The sequence below is a fragment of the Hyla sarda genome, chromosome 4, assembly GCF_029499605.1.
Source record: "Hyla sarda isolate aHylSar1 chromosome 4, aHylSar1.hap1, whole genome shotgun sequence".
In the NCBI taxonomy this organism is placed as follows: Eukaryota; Metazoa; Chordata; class Amphibia; order Anura; family Hylidae; genus Hyla; species Hyla sarda.
This window is the reverse complement of record NC_079192.1, coordinates 271505145-271521211: the sequence shown is the minus strand read 5'-3', so window position 1 is coordinate 271521211 and position 16067 is coordinate 271505145. Positions and strand designations below refer to the sequence as shown.

Genomic DNA, 16067 nt, shown 5'->3' with positions numbered 1-16067 from the left:
TTCATGTGAAATCATGCCTGCCGGGACCCGCCTCCTTCCACCCCTCAGAAAGACAGTGCTCCTGAGCTAATGAAGAGGGATGAAAAAAGGTAATTCCACAGCGTTTTAAACCTCAATAAACACAGGGATAGGCATAGTTAGAGTAAGGGACAGATGGGGAGGGGGATCAGGGAAAGTTTAGTTGATGACAGGTACTCTTTAATCTTCTCAAGATATTTTCTGAAACATTCTTTAAATCTGGAGACTGAGAACTTACCTAGACAGTCTCCAACTGACTTAGTCATTTTGACTGCATTACATAAATATCTTGCACATAAATACAGATACTCTGGGGCAGATTAAAATTTTGGCTATGATTTTACCCAATGAGCAGTTTGGCAGGCCATGCTGTAGATTACAATTTTTCACAGCTTACGGGACCATCTGTGTATAACAGTTTCTAGGTATTGTGCTGTACCTTTTTATAACTGATTTAAGTTGTATAGTTAACAATAGGGGAGTCCATAACAATATGGACTCCCATATTGTTGAGTGGATTAGGCAATGGCTGAGTGACAGACAACAAAGGGTTGTAGTCAATGGAGTATATTCAGACCAAGGTCTTGTCACCAGTGGGGTACCTCAGGGATCTGTACTGGACCAATATTGTTTAATATCTTCATTAGTGATACCGCAAAAGGTCTCGATGGTAAGGTATGTCTTTTTGCTTATGACACAAAGATATGTAACAGGGTTGATGTTCCTGGAGGGATACAACAAATGGAAAAGGATTTAGGAAAACTAGAAGAATGGTCAGAACTCTAGCAACTGAAATTTAATGTGGATAAGTGCAAGATAATGCACCTGGGGCGTAAAAACCCTCGGGCAGAATATAGAATATTTAACACAGCCCTGACCTCAGTATCTGAGGAAAGGGATTCATGAGTAATTATTTCAGAAGACTTAAAGGTAGGAAGACAATGTAATAGAGCAGCAGGAAATCCTAGCAGAATGCTTGGATGTATAGGGAGAGGTATAAGCAGTAGAAAGAGAGAGGTGCTCATGCTGCTGTACAGAACACTGGTGAGACCTCACTTTGAGTATTGTGCGCAGTACTGGAGACCGTATCTCCAGAAGGATATAGATACTCTAGAGAGAGTTCAGAGAAGAAGATACTAAACCAGTACATGGATTGCAGCTAGAGATCAGCGAACTTACAGTAAATTCGATTCGTCACGAACTTCTCGGCTCGGCAGTTGATGACTTTTCCTGCGTAAATTAGTTCAGCTTTCAGGTGCTCCGGTGGGCTGGAAAAGGTGGATACATTCCTAAGAAAGATTCTCCTAGGACTGTATCCACCTTTTCCAGCCCACGGGAGCACCTGAAAGCTTAATTAATTTATGCAGAAAGTTATCAACTGCCGAGCCGAGAAGTTCGTGACGAATCGAATTTACTGTAAGTTCGCTCATCTCTAATTGCAGCATAAAACTTACCAGGAAAGGTTAAAGGACCTTAAAGGGGTATTCCAGGCAAAACCTTTTTTGTGTATATATATCAACTGGCTCCGGAAAGTTAAACAGATTTGTAAATTACTTCAATTAAAAAATCTTAATCCTTCCAATAGTTATTAGACAGGAAACTTCAGAAGCTAATAACTATTGGAAGGATTAAGATTTTTTAATTGAAGTAATTTACAAATCTGTTTAACTTTCCGGAGCCAGTTGATATATATAAAAAAGTTTTGGCCTGGAATACCCCTTTAACATGTATAGCTTCGAAGAAAGACGAGACAGAGGGGATATGATAGAGACTTTTAAATACATAAAGGGAATCGACACGGTAAAGGAGGAGAGCATATTTAAAAGAAGAAAAACTACCACCAGAGGTGAGCGTTTTAAATTAGAGCGGCCAAGGTTTATGCTAGATGGGCCAAATGGTTCTCATCTGCCGACACATTCTATGTTTGTAACACTGAAAAGCTATTACAAATGTGCTTAAAGTGTTACTGTCATTCTAAGAAAACTTTTGACTTTTCATGCAAGCATAAGTCTATGGAGCACGACTTCTGTTAGAAATTGATTTAAAGGGGTACTCTGGCGAAAAACATTTTATCCCCTATCCAAAGGGGATGAGATGTCTGATCACGGGTCCCGCCGCTGGGGACCCCCACGATCTCCGGACCGCATGCCACGCCCACTCCATTCAGGTCTATGGCAGGGGGCGTGACGGCAAGTACGTAGCATCACGCCTCCTCCCGTAGACATGAATGGAAGTGGTGTGGTGGCTGTAGTCGCTAAATGCTATACATGACTCGGCACTCAAGATAATGCTTGAGTGGGATTTATTTCATACGCAATCCAAGTAGATAACGTTTCGGTCAGGTATTGTCCTTCATCAGATCTGGATTGCTGCGGAGTATCGTGCTAGTAGGTGCGGCTAGAACCGCCGTGAAATGTGTCCTGTGTGGTAGAAATGTGTCCGTAGTCGCAGAGGCCATGCTTGAAAAAGATGGCGGGATGCCGTCGAAACTTCACATCTGATATGGATTAAATAAATCCCAATTTTTGCACTTTACTACTGGGTGTGCTGCTGTATCTTTCTGCATTTTATATATATATAATATATATATAATGTGTTTTGTTTTATAATTCTGCACCAGACACCAGAGTGCAATTAATCCCCCCCCCCCCCCTCTTAGTGCTGTCGATTCCCTGATAGAAAGCAAAGATCCCAATGATTGAGACAAACTAAAACACAAGACCTATTGGAAAGAGGCAGAACTGTTTGTTATACAGACTGGTTCCCTGTATGGTAAATGAACACATTTGTAGTGCAATGATCAAACAGTACATGTAAACCAATATTCCCAGTTTCTTCAATCTGTACTGGTTGTCCGAGCTTTAACAATTCCTTTGTGAAATCTGTAGGTACCAAACATTGTAAAAGCACTGCATAAGCAAATGAAGGAGAAAAGTGTGAAGACGCGGCAATGTTGTTTTAATATGCTGACAGAGCTGGTCAATGTGCTGCCTGGGGCTTTGACACAACATATTCCTGTTCTTGTACCAGGTAGGAGAACATTTTCTATTCGTATTAGCATTCTTTTGGAACCCTTTATACTACATGTACTGAAGACTAAAACTGTTTATTTTCTTTGCAGGAATTATCTTTTCATTAAATGACAAGTCAAGTTCTTCTAATCTGAAGATAGACGCTTTGTCATGTTTGTATGTAATCCTCTGCAATCATTCTCCTCAAGTCTTCCACCCTCATGTCCAGGCCTTGGTGGCACCTGTAGTGATCTGTGTTGGAGATCCCTTTTACAAAATCACATCGGAAGCCCTCTTAGTTACTCAGCAGCTTGTGAAAGTCATTAGACCATTGGATCAGCCTTCTTCCTTTGATGCAACCCCTTACATAAAAGATCTGTTTACATGTACAATCAAGAGGTTAAAAGCGGCAGACATTGACCAAGAGGTTAAGGAACGTGCAATCTCATGCATGGGTCAAATTATATGTAGTCTAGGTGATAATTTGGGAAGTGATCTCCCCAGTACACTTCAAATTTTCCTTGAGAGACTGAAAAATGAGATCACTCGTCTGACTACGGTGAAAGCCCTAACATTAATAGCTGGATCTCCACTGAAGATAGATCTTAGGCCAATCTTGGGAGAGGGAGTACCTATCCTTGCCTCATTTCTCCGGAAGAATCAGAGAGCATTAAAACTTGGCACTCTTTCTGCTCTAGATATCTTGATAAAAAATTATAGTGACAGTCTGACTGCAGCAATGATTGACGCAGTGCTGGAAGAGCTTCCACCTCTTATTAGTGAAAGTGATATGCATGTGTCTCAGATGGCAATAAGCTTTCTGACAACGTTGGCTAAAGTTTATCCATCCTCTTTGTCCGAGATTAGTGGATCTATTCTCAGTGAACTCATTGGGCTGGTGAGGTCACCATTACTTCAAGGAGGGGCTCTAAGTGCAATGTTAGAGTTTTTCCAAGCCTTAGTCATAACATCAACTGTGAGTTTGGGATATATGGATTTACTGCGTATGTTGACAGGCCCAGTGTATGCCCAGAGTACTGCCCTCACCCACAAGCAGTCATACTATTCTATTGCAAAATGCGTAGCAGCACTTACTCGGGCATGTCCAAAAGAGGGACCAGCTGTTGTTGGTCAGTTTATACAAGACGTCAAGAACTCTAGGTCTACAGATTCAATTCGTCTTTTGGCTTTGCTTTCCCTAGGGGAAGTTGGACATCACATTGATCTCAGTGGACAGCTAGAGCTAAAATCTGTTATATTAGAAGCATTTTCTTCTCCAAGCGAAGAAGTAAAATCTGCAGCATCTTACGCACTTGGAAGCATCAGTGTAGGCAATCTACCAGAGTATCTGCCATTTGTTTTACAAGAGATAACTAGTCAACCCAAAAGGCAATACCTTTTGCTTCATTCCTTAAAAGAAATAATAAGTTCTGCATCAGTAGTGGGCCTTAAGCCATATGTAGAAAACATCTGGTCTTTACTACTTAAACACTCTGAATGTGCTGAGGAAGGAACCAGGAATGTTGTTGCAGAATGCTTGGGCAAGCTGACACTGATAGATCCAGAGACGCTCTTACCACGGCTTAAAGGATACTTGGCTGCAGGTATGTGTATAAATAAGTTATATCATGTGAGGAGTCCCTACTTCAGAATAATTTTTAAAGGGGTTTTTCAGGACAGGATCAAATATTGATGATTTCTCTTGAGGACAGGCAGTCAGTCACTGTGGGCTGCTAATACCTGGAACCCCCCTGCAAATATGTTTGACTAATCCAGGACACCCAGATGTAGACATTGGGGAGAATCCCCAACTCCATGAATTGTGTAGTGCTGGATTGCTGCAGCTTAGCTCCCATTTACTTTGTCTAAGTCCTGGATTATCCCTTTAACCAAATGCAATTGCTGGAATGAATGTTTTTTTAATTATATATATATTTTTTTTATATTTATTAGGAATAATGTCTATTGGTGAAATTCTATTTATCCAACTCGAATGTTTATGCCAAAATTAACTCCAGCATATCTATCAAATTGTAAACATGTTACACTCCAAATGGTTAATTACTACTTTGTGATATGTATCTTAAAGGGGTATTGTACATTTTATATTTTTCATGATCATTTTAATGTGTAACTAGGCTCGGGCTGCTGAAAAATAGAGCAGAACGTATACTTGCCTTCTGCTGCTGTCATGAAGCCTAATCCCGCTGTGCCTGAAGTGCCTGAACTTTCTTTTGTCAGTCGACAAAAGAACCTGGCTGCAGCTGTGTCCCCACCTGGCTGCAGCTGTGTCCCCACCTGGCTGCAGCTGTGTCCCCACCTGGCTGCAGCTGTGTCCCCACCTGGCTGCAGCTGTGTCCCCACCTGGCTGCAGCTGTGTCCCCACCTGGCTGCAGCTGTGTCCCCACCTGGCTGCAGCTGTGTCCCCACCTGGCTGCAGCTGTGTCCCCACCTGGCTGCAGCTGTGTCCCCACCTGGCTGCAGCTGTGTCCCCACCTGGCTGCAGCTGTGTCCCCACCTGGCTGCAGCTGTGTCCCCACCTGGCTGCAGCTGTGTCCCCACCTGGCTGCAGCTGTGTCCCCACCTGGCTGCAGCTGTGTCCCCACCTGGCTGCAGCTGTGTCCCCACCTGGCTGCAGCTGTGTCCCCACCTGGCTGCAGCTGTGTCCCCACCTGGCTGCAGCTGTGTCCCCACCTGGCTGCAGCTGTGTCCCCACCTGGCTGCAGCTGTGTCCCCACCTGGCTGCAGCTGTGTCCCCACCTGGCTGCAGCTGTGTCCCCACCTGGCTGCAGCTGTGTCCCCACCTGGCTGCAGCTGTGTCCCCACCTGGCTGCAGCTGTGTCCCCACCTGGCTGCAGCTGTGTCCCCACCTGGCTGCAGCTGTGTCCCCACCTGGCTGCAGCTGTGTCCCCACCTGGCTGCAGCTGTGTCCCCACCTGGCTGCAGCTGTGTCCCCACCTGGCTGCAGCTGTGTCCCCACCTGGCTGCAGCTGTGTCCCCACCTGGCTGCAGCTGTGTCCCCACCTGGCTGCAGCTGTGTCCCCACCTGGCTGCAGCTGTGTCCCCACCTGGCTGCAGCTGTGTCCCCACCTGGCTGCAGCTCTGTCCCCACCTGGCTGCAGCTCTGTCCCCACCTGGCTGCAGCTCTGTCCCCACCTGGCTGCAGCTCTGTCCCCACCTGAGCCTGTGATTGCCTCCCATGTTGTTGCTCACTTGAGTTAATTGGCTATATGTGGCTGGTTACTTTGGTTGGCAATGTGGGCCTTGGAAGCATTAACTAGGGGATTGGATTTAAAGGGGAATTCTAGGATTTTTTTTCTTCTGCCTTTTGAGCCCAATATAACAAAATATAATACTGTGTAATATGCTTTGTCCTGTTTTCATGCACGGGTCCCACACCTGGAAGTGCAGTAATGTAAGGCTTTTAAATTTTACTCTCTGACCTTTCCCAGCATTCCATGTGGCCAGTGGCAGTGACCCCGATTTTATAAAAATGTGGAGGCATTTTGCACATAAAAACCAATCACAGCTCAGCTTTTTATCTTAAATTGAAAGCTGAGCTGTGACCAGAAAAATATATCTCCAGTTTTTCTCACACATTATGATAAATTGGGGCCAATATGGAGGTCATTTGAACTTGGCTATGCTACAATGGGTGGATAACATCACTTCAGTAAATCTCTTCCACCTTGCTATCCATCCACCCACTACAGCACAGCTCCGCTCCCTTGGAGAACATGTGACATTGGGAGAGAGTTATGAAAACCTATGTGGATGAAGAATGGCACAGTTGCTCATGTCAACCAGACTCAGGTCTCTTTGAAAATGAAAGAAGCCATCTGATTGGTTTCAGTAAGCAACTACAGCACTCTTGCTCTACATATGTTTTGATAAATCTCCCCATTGTCTCTGGCTGCATAGAATGTTGGGAAAGACAACAGTAAAATAAAGAGACTTGCACTACATCACGTTTTTTATGAATGTAAATGTGACAAAGCGGTTCATGGAGGTAACAGATGCAGATTACACAGTATTATAACTAAGCATCATGGGCTCAAAGTCTGAAGGAAAAAAACTGGAATACCCCTTAAACTGAACTGGACATCTGCAGGAGATGATTAAAGACATGCGTATTTTGTCCTTTTAGGGTAGGGTCCCACGTGCCATATTTTGCTGCGTATTTGCTGCTGCATATTAAAGTCAATCCGTTAAAATCAATGGGTAGCAAAATACACAGCTAATTTGTTACCCATTGACTTCAATGGGTAGGAAGATATGCAGCAGCAAAATACAGCATATGTGACTCTACCCTAGAGGGGTACTGCCAGCTTGAAATGTTATGACATATTGCTAGGATATTAGATACCTGCCAATCCCAAAAAGAAAAGGAAAGAGTACTTTTTCTCATGCACAATGCCAGTATAACCTTTAATGAACTGTAGTGCCATAGAAGAACTTATATCCTTTTAATTCTGAGAATCATAGTGGTCAGTCAGGCCCTTAACATTAAGAATATGATAAGCAAATAAGATGTACCCCCCCCCCCCCTTTTTTTTTTGTTTTTTTTAATGCTGATATTTTATTGACTGTAAACTGTTTTTTCTTTTTTTGTAGGTTCATCATATGCACGGAGCTCCGTAGTAACAGCTGTTAAGTTTACAATTTCTGATCATGCTCAGCCCATTGATCCATTGCTTAAAAATTGTATTGGTAAGCTTAACATACTGATAACATAGTTTTTTTATGAAGTGTCTCTCCATTTCAGACAGCTGTATTTGGTTTGCCTGCATCTTAGATGTTACAATTTTAATTGATTTGTTTAGCCCAAATCTTAATTTTTATTGTGTACTCCATTTCTATAGCTTGTCATGAGTCTTCAATTTATTTCTTTTTTAAACAGGTGACTTTTTGAAGACATTGGAGGATCCAGACCTTAATGTGAGACGCGTAGCCCTTGTGACCTTCAATTCTGCTGCGCACAACAAGCCATCATTAATTCGAGATTTGCTTGATTCTGTTCTTCCTCATCTTTACAATGAAACAAAAGTCAGAAAAGAACTGATAAGAGAGGTTAGTAAAGGACACTTGAGCTTTGTTTAGTTGCTTTTCAGGCTGTTTTCGTGTGCATTTTACGTTCTATTTCTTTCAGGTGGAAATGGGTCCTTTTAAACACACTGTCGACGATGGGCTAGACATCCGGAAAGCAGCCTTTGAGTGTATGTACACTCTTCTTGACAGCTGCCTGGACAGACTAGACATCTTTGAGTTCTTAAACCATGTGGAAGATGGCTTGAAGGATCATTATGACATTAAGGTAACAGGAAAAGAGATGTAAATCTACTACAGAAGTATTGCCTCACCTGTACATTGCACAGTTTAATCATTTTGAATAGTACTATTTAAGTATTATATGTTTTTCACTTGTACAGATGCTGACATTCTTGATGTTGGTAAGATTGTCTACCTTATGTCCAAGTGCTGTACTACAGAGGCTGGATAGATTGGTAGAACCATTGCGTGCCACCTGCACAACCAAGGTATGTTTCTTTTTTTTTTTTTTTTTTTTATATATGTTTCTGATATATTTTGGACCAACTACTTATTTATATATGTTTGCACTAGCTATGTGGTCACTTTACTTATAACCAAAGTGTTAGACAAATACAACTATGACAACCATCCACCATTATGGTGTGAATTACTCCATAAAATATCCTTGGATTCAGTATCTTTCTCAATCCGAGCTGCACATCCAGCCTATTTATACATCAGTTATTATACTTCAGTGGCTGAACCTAAACATGTAAAAAAAAAAAACTGAGCAAGACTATGGGATAAGATAAATTGCATGCAAGAATTTTAAAAGAATTCTTCAGTTGGTTCTGTACTCTGTTCATTCTCTGGTGACTGACCAAGTGCCAAGGGAGTTTCACATAACAAATGTGGTGCCTACATTCAAAAAGAGCTCCAGGCCTTCCCCCTGTAATCTTACAGCAGTAAGCTTGTACTTCTGTATATAGTCAATGGGTATAAGAGAGAATATAACCAGCATAGTTATACCAAGGATGTGTTTTTGAGGAGAGGTTGTGGATATCTGGGGAGATTTATCAAACCTTGTGTAGAGGAACAGTTTCTTAAATCAGATTCCAACTTTCTTTTTTTAAAAGCCTTTGAAAAATGAAAGCTAGGATCTGATTAGTTACTATGGCCAACTGCTCCTCTGGTCCTTGGCACAAGGTGTGGTCAATCTTTCCCAGTGTGTTTATGGACAAGTGTTTTGACACTGTCCTTTACAGATGGATAAAAAAAGGTTTATTGGTTAACAAAGTATAGTTTGTAATTTATTTGAAAACTTCAGGTTCATCCCCAGAGAATTGTGGTCAATAATGCCTACTAAGAAATGTCCCGTGCTATAAATGGTGTACTCCAAAGGGTTTATTGTTGGATATTAGATTAACTTTAAAAAAAAAAAAAAAAAAAAGTGTGTGTGTGTTTTATTTATAGAATATACAGCAGTGTTTCCCATCCAGGATATCCGCTGTCTGGGCATGCTGGGAGTTTTAGGTTTGCAACAGCTGGAGGCACCTTAGGTTGGGAACACTGATATAGAAGTTGGGACCTGGACACAATAAGCTGTAGTGTGGATAAATGTAAAGTGGGCAGCTGGAAATTGTCATGTTGTATGAGGCATGGGGGGACAGGAGGATTTATCATGGTGTGTGGGATGTAGAGGAGGTGACCAGTGCACAGAGGGACCAGGTGAAGGGGACAAACTGTGCTGGGCTTCAGTAGCTGAGGGGAACGCCCAGTAGGCTTCAAAGCCTAATTTACATACCATTTTTTAAAGGCTTGTGTATCGGCATAGGAGGGGGTCTGTTAAGAGGTATGTACCGAATCAGGGCCAGAACCCGTATATAGACATACCAGTTATACCCTAAAAACCTGCTGACAGGTCTGCTCTATCCATATTGTTAAGATATAGGCTGGCATTTATCATTGTGTGTACTACATTTGGTACTATTTTGGTGCTAGTGCCTTTTTTATTTTTTGCCTTTTATCTGCCCAATTGGGTACACATTTCTGCTGATTTTGAGTTGCAATAAACTGATTTTGATTATATGTATGCTGTTGACAGTATTTTACCAACTGCAACTTTTCTGAAAAAGCGCTAAGAGCAGATTCCCAGCGAAAATGTACACCATGCACAGGGTGGCGTGGCAAATCCTTCTACATATCTCCTTGTTATTCATTCCATTCACAATGCCTTCTCTAGGCCACAAACTGTATTTTAAACCCAGTTGGTGGCCTAAATTTCTTAGGGCATCAGTGTCCTAATAGAAGTGTCTTCTAAACCAGTGTAGACGGAGAGTGGTCCAGGTAACTATAACAACCATGAAGGTTACCTGGCTTATTTTACACGATGCCCTTTTACTCAAAAATCCTTACTTTGGTTGCTAAGGGCAACTGAGTATTCCTAGACACTGGTGAAGATATCTATAAACATAAAAGCAGTCATAACAACCGCAAGTAACTTGAGTATTGCAAGGGAAGGCTATGACACATCATAACTTTGATGGATATGCAAAATCACTAAAGTTGTGCGTTGGAAATGGCAAACTGCCAGAACTTGCCCACACTTTATTAACAGGTACCAGAAAGAGCAATGGTTAGTAGATAGATCAGAAACACTTCAGCAATGGGCAAAAGAATGGCATAGACCTTTTGTAAAAAGGAACATATGGACCAAGCAACACAAACAAAAAGGAAAAAAAATCACAGAATGATGAATCCTCAGCAAGGGCCATGTAAGAAAAAAAGGCAGAATTGACACCCCCAATAGAAACAACTTTTTCAAACCTACAACACAATTCAAGACAAACTTACCGCATCCACAATAGTTTCCGTCTCCCGTTCTGAGAAATTACGTTTCTTCACCACCAAAGTGTGTATCAGAAAAGTGTGAGGTAGAGGTTTGTGTGGAAGTACCAAACTGTGTAATTTATCAATAAGCATGTGCCTTTTTGATAAATTTGGGGCAACCGCAGGAAAAGCCAGGGAACAAAAGTAAAAACGTTTACAGTACACTAACAATGATAAATGCCAGTCACAGAGTTCTTGTTTAGAATGTTGATCTAGTCTGATTGCTCCTTGTGATCTACAGGGGACTTTTTTTCTTTAGGGCACATTGGCTCGTACTTTTTTTTTTTTTTTAAATTTTTTACTTATTTAACCTCTTAAGGACTCAGCGTTTTTCCGTTTTTGCATTTTTTTCCGTTTCGCCGTGGATTTTTTGGTAAAATGACTAATGTCATTTTACCAAAAAATCCACGGCGAAACGGAAAAAAATTAATTGTGCAGCAAAATTGAAGAAAAAATTTCATTTTGTAACTTTTGGGGGCTTCCATTTCTACGCAGTGCATTTTTTGGTAAAAATGACACCTTATCTTTATTCTGTCGGTCCATACGATTAAAATGATACCCTACTTATATATGTTTGATTTTGTCGGACTTCTGGAAAAAATCATAACTACATGCAGAAAAATGTATATGTTTAAAATTGTCATCTTCTGACCCCTATAACTTTTTTTATTTTTCTGCATACAGGCCGGTATGAGGGCTAATTTTTTGCGCTGTGATCTGAAGTTTTTATCGGTACCATTTTTGCATTGATGGGACTCTTTCATCGCTTTTTATTCAATTTTTTTTATCATATAAAAAGTGACCAAAAATACACTATGTTGGACTTTGAAATTTTGTTTGCGCGGACGCCATTGACGTGCAGTTTAATTAACAATATATTTTTATAGTTCGGGCATTTACGCACGCGGCAATACCACATGTTTTTATTTTTTATTACAGTTTTTTTTTGTGGGAAAAGGGGGGTGATACAAACTTATATTAGGGAAGGGGTTAAATGACCCTTGTTAACTTTTTTTTTTTTTTTTTTTTCACTTTATTTTTTTGCACACACTGATCTTTTACCCTGATCCCTGCAAAGCCATAGCTTTGCATGGATCAGCGACATAGGGGGCTCGATTGCTCAAGCCTGTAGCTCAGGCTTGGAGCAATCAAACCCAGATCGGACGTGATGGAGAAAGGTCCCAGCTGATTGGGACATCGCAATTTTTATCGTAATGTCTCGAACAGCCCGACTGAGCTGCCGGGAAGCGTTAACTTTCACTTTCAGACGGGGCGGTCAACTTTGATTGCCGCGTTTGAAGGGTTAATAGCGCGCGCCACAATGATCGGTGCCGCACGCTGTTAGCCCAGGGTCCCGGCTATGACTAGCAGCCAGGACCGACCCGTTTGATGCGGGGTCACGGCCTGACCCCGTTTTAAACATGGGGACCGGGCTCAGGGTGCCCTGAGTACTTAAGTTAACTTACTGTATTTATCGGGTTATACCACACACCGGCGTGTGTGCAGGTATACCTAGATACTGTTTCTGGCCCCGCAGAAGCCGCTGCAGTTCAATGATTTAAAGCACCGGCTTCTGCAGGGCCAGAGTCCCGCCGCTGCCTGATTCCCTCCCCGTCCCCGGTTTCATAGTTACATGTCCTGAGGACCACGCTCCTTCAGTCCGGCAGTCACTTGTCATTGCGGAGCACACAGTGTCAGCACAGGACGCCGCCGGAGCCAGCAGGAGCGTTCTCCCCAGGACATGTAGCTATAAAACCGGGGATGGTAAGGGAATCGGGCAGCGGTGGTGGGACTCTGGCCCTGCAGAAGCTGCTGCAGTTCAATGATTCAAAGTATCTGCTTTAAATCATTGAACTGCAGCGGCTTCTGCGGGGCCAGAAACAGTTTATCGATGTATAACATGCAGACTGTAGGCTAAAAAATTTTGCCTAAAAACTCGTGTTATATGCTGATAAATACGGTATATAAAATAAACATTACTTTCATAAAGTGCCTTACTATGTAATTATATAATTGTATACTTGTCCATGTGCCGTTAAGGTGGTATGGCACGGGCTCCCGTCTCGAGCCCGCGTCATACCGGCCGGCCCCAAGCTGATTCTTGTAGCTGGGGGCCAGCATTAATAGCTGACATGCGGTGATCTAGTGGTGTGGATGGCGATCGCGGAGCGCACAGATCAATGTGGTTTTATACAACAACCACATTGATCTGTATGAGGAATCAAATGATTCCATAAAAAATTAATAAAAAGCGATCAAAAAGTCCCATCAAAACAAAAAAAATGGTACCGATTTAAAAACTACCACAGCGCACAATGAGCCCTCATATAGCCCTGTATGCGTAAAAATAAGTTCTAGAGGTCAGAAGATGACAATTTTAAACAAACTAATTTTGGTGCATGTAGTTATAAATTTTTTAAAGTAGTAAAATTAAAATGAAACCTACATAAATTGGGTATCCTTGTAACCGTATGAACCTACAAAATAAAGAGGTGTCCTTTTTACCGAATTTACAAAAAATTTTTTTTTTTGTGTGTGTTTCGCTTCAGATTGTGTTTTAAAATAAGTGATGTCATTTTGAAGTACAATTGGTGACATAAAAAAAAAAAAGCCCTTATGTGGGTCTGGAGGTGCAAAATTGAAAGCATTATGCTTTTTAGAATGTGAGGAGGAAAAAAAAAATGGGCCAATTTATTTGGGGTCATAAAATTTATACTACAATTTTTAAATAAAGATGTTGTCTGTTTTTTTTTATTTTTTATATTATATATATATTATTTCCCCAGTCTTCCAGCTTCTGGGGCCCGACATGTCACACTGTGCAAATTGCTGGTTGCATAAATGTTCTGCCTCTTCCTATGATAGGCTGAGCGGTAGTGTAACTGGCTGTATCTGGCCTTTTTCCTAGTGCCCAAGCCTGTTACATGACCCTACCGGTCAGCCTATCACCGGTCAAGGCGTGACATCGCAGCTCGGTGCAGGGTTATAGGTTAGGCCCCAGAAGCTGGAGGATAGGAAACTGATTCCAGCAGCAATGGGGAAGCAGCAAAAGGTAAGTCAAAGTTTCTTATTGCAGCAGCCAAGACAGTATGCTAAAATACAAATAAAATAGCTGGATAACCCCCTTTTTAAAGCTATATATGTAGTTTATTCTATTTAAACAGCTTAGCTAAAGCATGCATTTTGTTAATCTACAGGTGAAGGCAAACTCTGTGAAACAAGAATTTGAGAAGCAAGATGAACTAAAGCGCTCGGCAATGAGGGCAGTGGCAGCACTTTTAACCATTCCTGAAGCAGAAAAGAGCCCCCTGATGAGTGAATTCCAGTCCCAGATCAGCTCAAATCCTGAACTTGCCGCAATATTTGAAAGCATTCAAAAAGATACTTCATCTGCCAACATGGAATCAATGGACACAACTTAAATATTCCTCTGCAAGTGGGACCATAACATTGAACCATAATAATGCACTGAAATTGACCGGTTCTAAATAAGGCTAAAGAGTGAAATATTTCGTATCAAGCTTCACAATGTTCCACATTCTTTAAGGAGGGGTTTGGCTTAATTCCATGTTGCTTTTTGTAGCCTTTATTCCAAGAATATGTTTCCATAATAAAGAGGTTATTGGTTCAGCCATTTTAAGGATGGTTATAAGTTAGAATATATTATGTATGGAAATACTTTCCAGCACCCATTTGCCCTGTATTGTTTAGGATTAAAAGTGTTAAAATGGACCATGAACATATTTTATTCCATTTTTTGGTCTCTGGTTTCAGAGCTGAGCATATTAGATTTTTGTAATACTCCTGTTCCTTGATTCCGCTACATGAAAGGCTTCTGGCTTGCAGATCAACGTCTTTGTAATATTACACCAGACACGATTGAGAAGTAAAGATCCCCTTTTAAATTTTTGGTGTTAGAACTCTATTCCTAATCTGCACTTAGTTTGCATGACTGGGTTCACACTATATAATGTCTGTAAGATAGCATGCATTTCTACAGAAACTGCAGATTGTTTCTCGTGCAGTTATAATGTTACGGAATTGACAAGCATTTACGTGTACTATAATATATTGTCCGAACGTATTTGCAGAACACAAGCAAATAAACGTAGGCTCCTGACTGCTCTAAATAACCAGTTTCATCAAGGTTTGTGTAAGAAATATAGCAAATTCCTACAGAGGACGACATAAATATTGAAGAGAATTGCCATTTTTGAAAATAAACCCAATTGTGTTCATAATACATCCATGGGAACATCAATAAATAACTGGCTTATGTGCTCTTTTTATTTTGCATTCTATTTCTCAATGCGTTTCAGATGGCACTACATTTCTGTACACCTTGACAATGTAACATATGAGAAGTATAAAGTTTCTTTGTAACTGAGAGCAAACAAGCAAATGTGGCTGAGCTGCTTTACCAGACACCTCTGTGGACAAAAGTGGTGCGGTTTGCAATTTTTTAATTTTTTTTATTGTACAATTTTATTTTCACTATCATCTTATCTAGTCATGCAATTCTAAGAGTGAATACTTACACTGCTCAAAAAATAAATAAATAAAGGGAACAGTTAACCTGTTAAGGACCTATGTCGTACCGGTACATCATGGGACCCTGGTAGTTAAGGACCCATGACGTACATGTACATCTGTGGGAATTTTTGTCCCCGCCATTTTTGGCAATCGCTGGTGAATTCACACTGGCAATTTGCGCAATTCCGGGTCATACGGGTCTATGGTGACCTGGAAAATAAGGGGGATCGGGTTTTTCCAAGACACCAACAATCCCCCTGAAGGGATACGAGTGAGGTGGCAGGGGTGCCACTGCTCCTATCCCTGCTATTGGTCGTCTAAAAGCGATGACCCATAGCAGATCGGGGGGGGTTAACTTTTGGTTTCCCCGTTCTGCCCACTCACTGTAAGCTGGGCAGAATGGGGAAACCGACAGGGACCGGTGCTGAAGTCCACTTACCCATCGGCGGTGGCGGTGATCGACGACAACATAGAACGGCGATGCGGCTCACCTGGATCCTACAGAAGCCGGCGAGTTGCCTGGCAACATCTGGAGGGCTACAGTTTGAGACCACTATACAGTGGTCTCTAAACTGTGGCCCTCCA

The 16067-nt window shown here is 41.7% G+C and overlaps 1 protein-coding gene across 1 annotated transcript in view; it reads left to right on the top strand.

The window, feature by feature from the left end:
• Window positions 1-15227, top strand: part of CAND1 (cullin associated and neddylation dissociated 1) — a 36194-nt gene extending 20967 nt beyond the window's left edge. The window contains exons 9-15 of the mRNA XM_056574198.1: window positions 2907-3048; window positions 3140-4633; window positions 7644-7739; window positions 7930-8099; window positions 8179-8343; window positions 8459-8566; window positions 14147-15227. Of these exons, the coding sequence (XP_056430173.1) occupies window positions 2907-3048; window positions 3140-4633; window positions 7644-7739; window positions 7930-8099; window positions 8179-8343; window positions 8459-8566; window positions 14147-14371 (2400 nt within the window). The 3' untranslated portion in view covers window positions 14372-15227. The remainder of the gene's footprint in view (window positions 1-2906; window positions 3049-3139; window positions 4634-7643; window positions 7740-7929; window positions 8100-8178; window positions 8344-8458; window positions 8567-14146) is intronic.
• The last annotated feature ends 840 nt before the right edge of the window (window positions 15228-16067 follow it).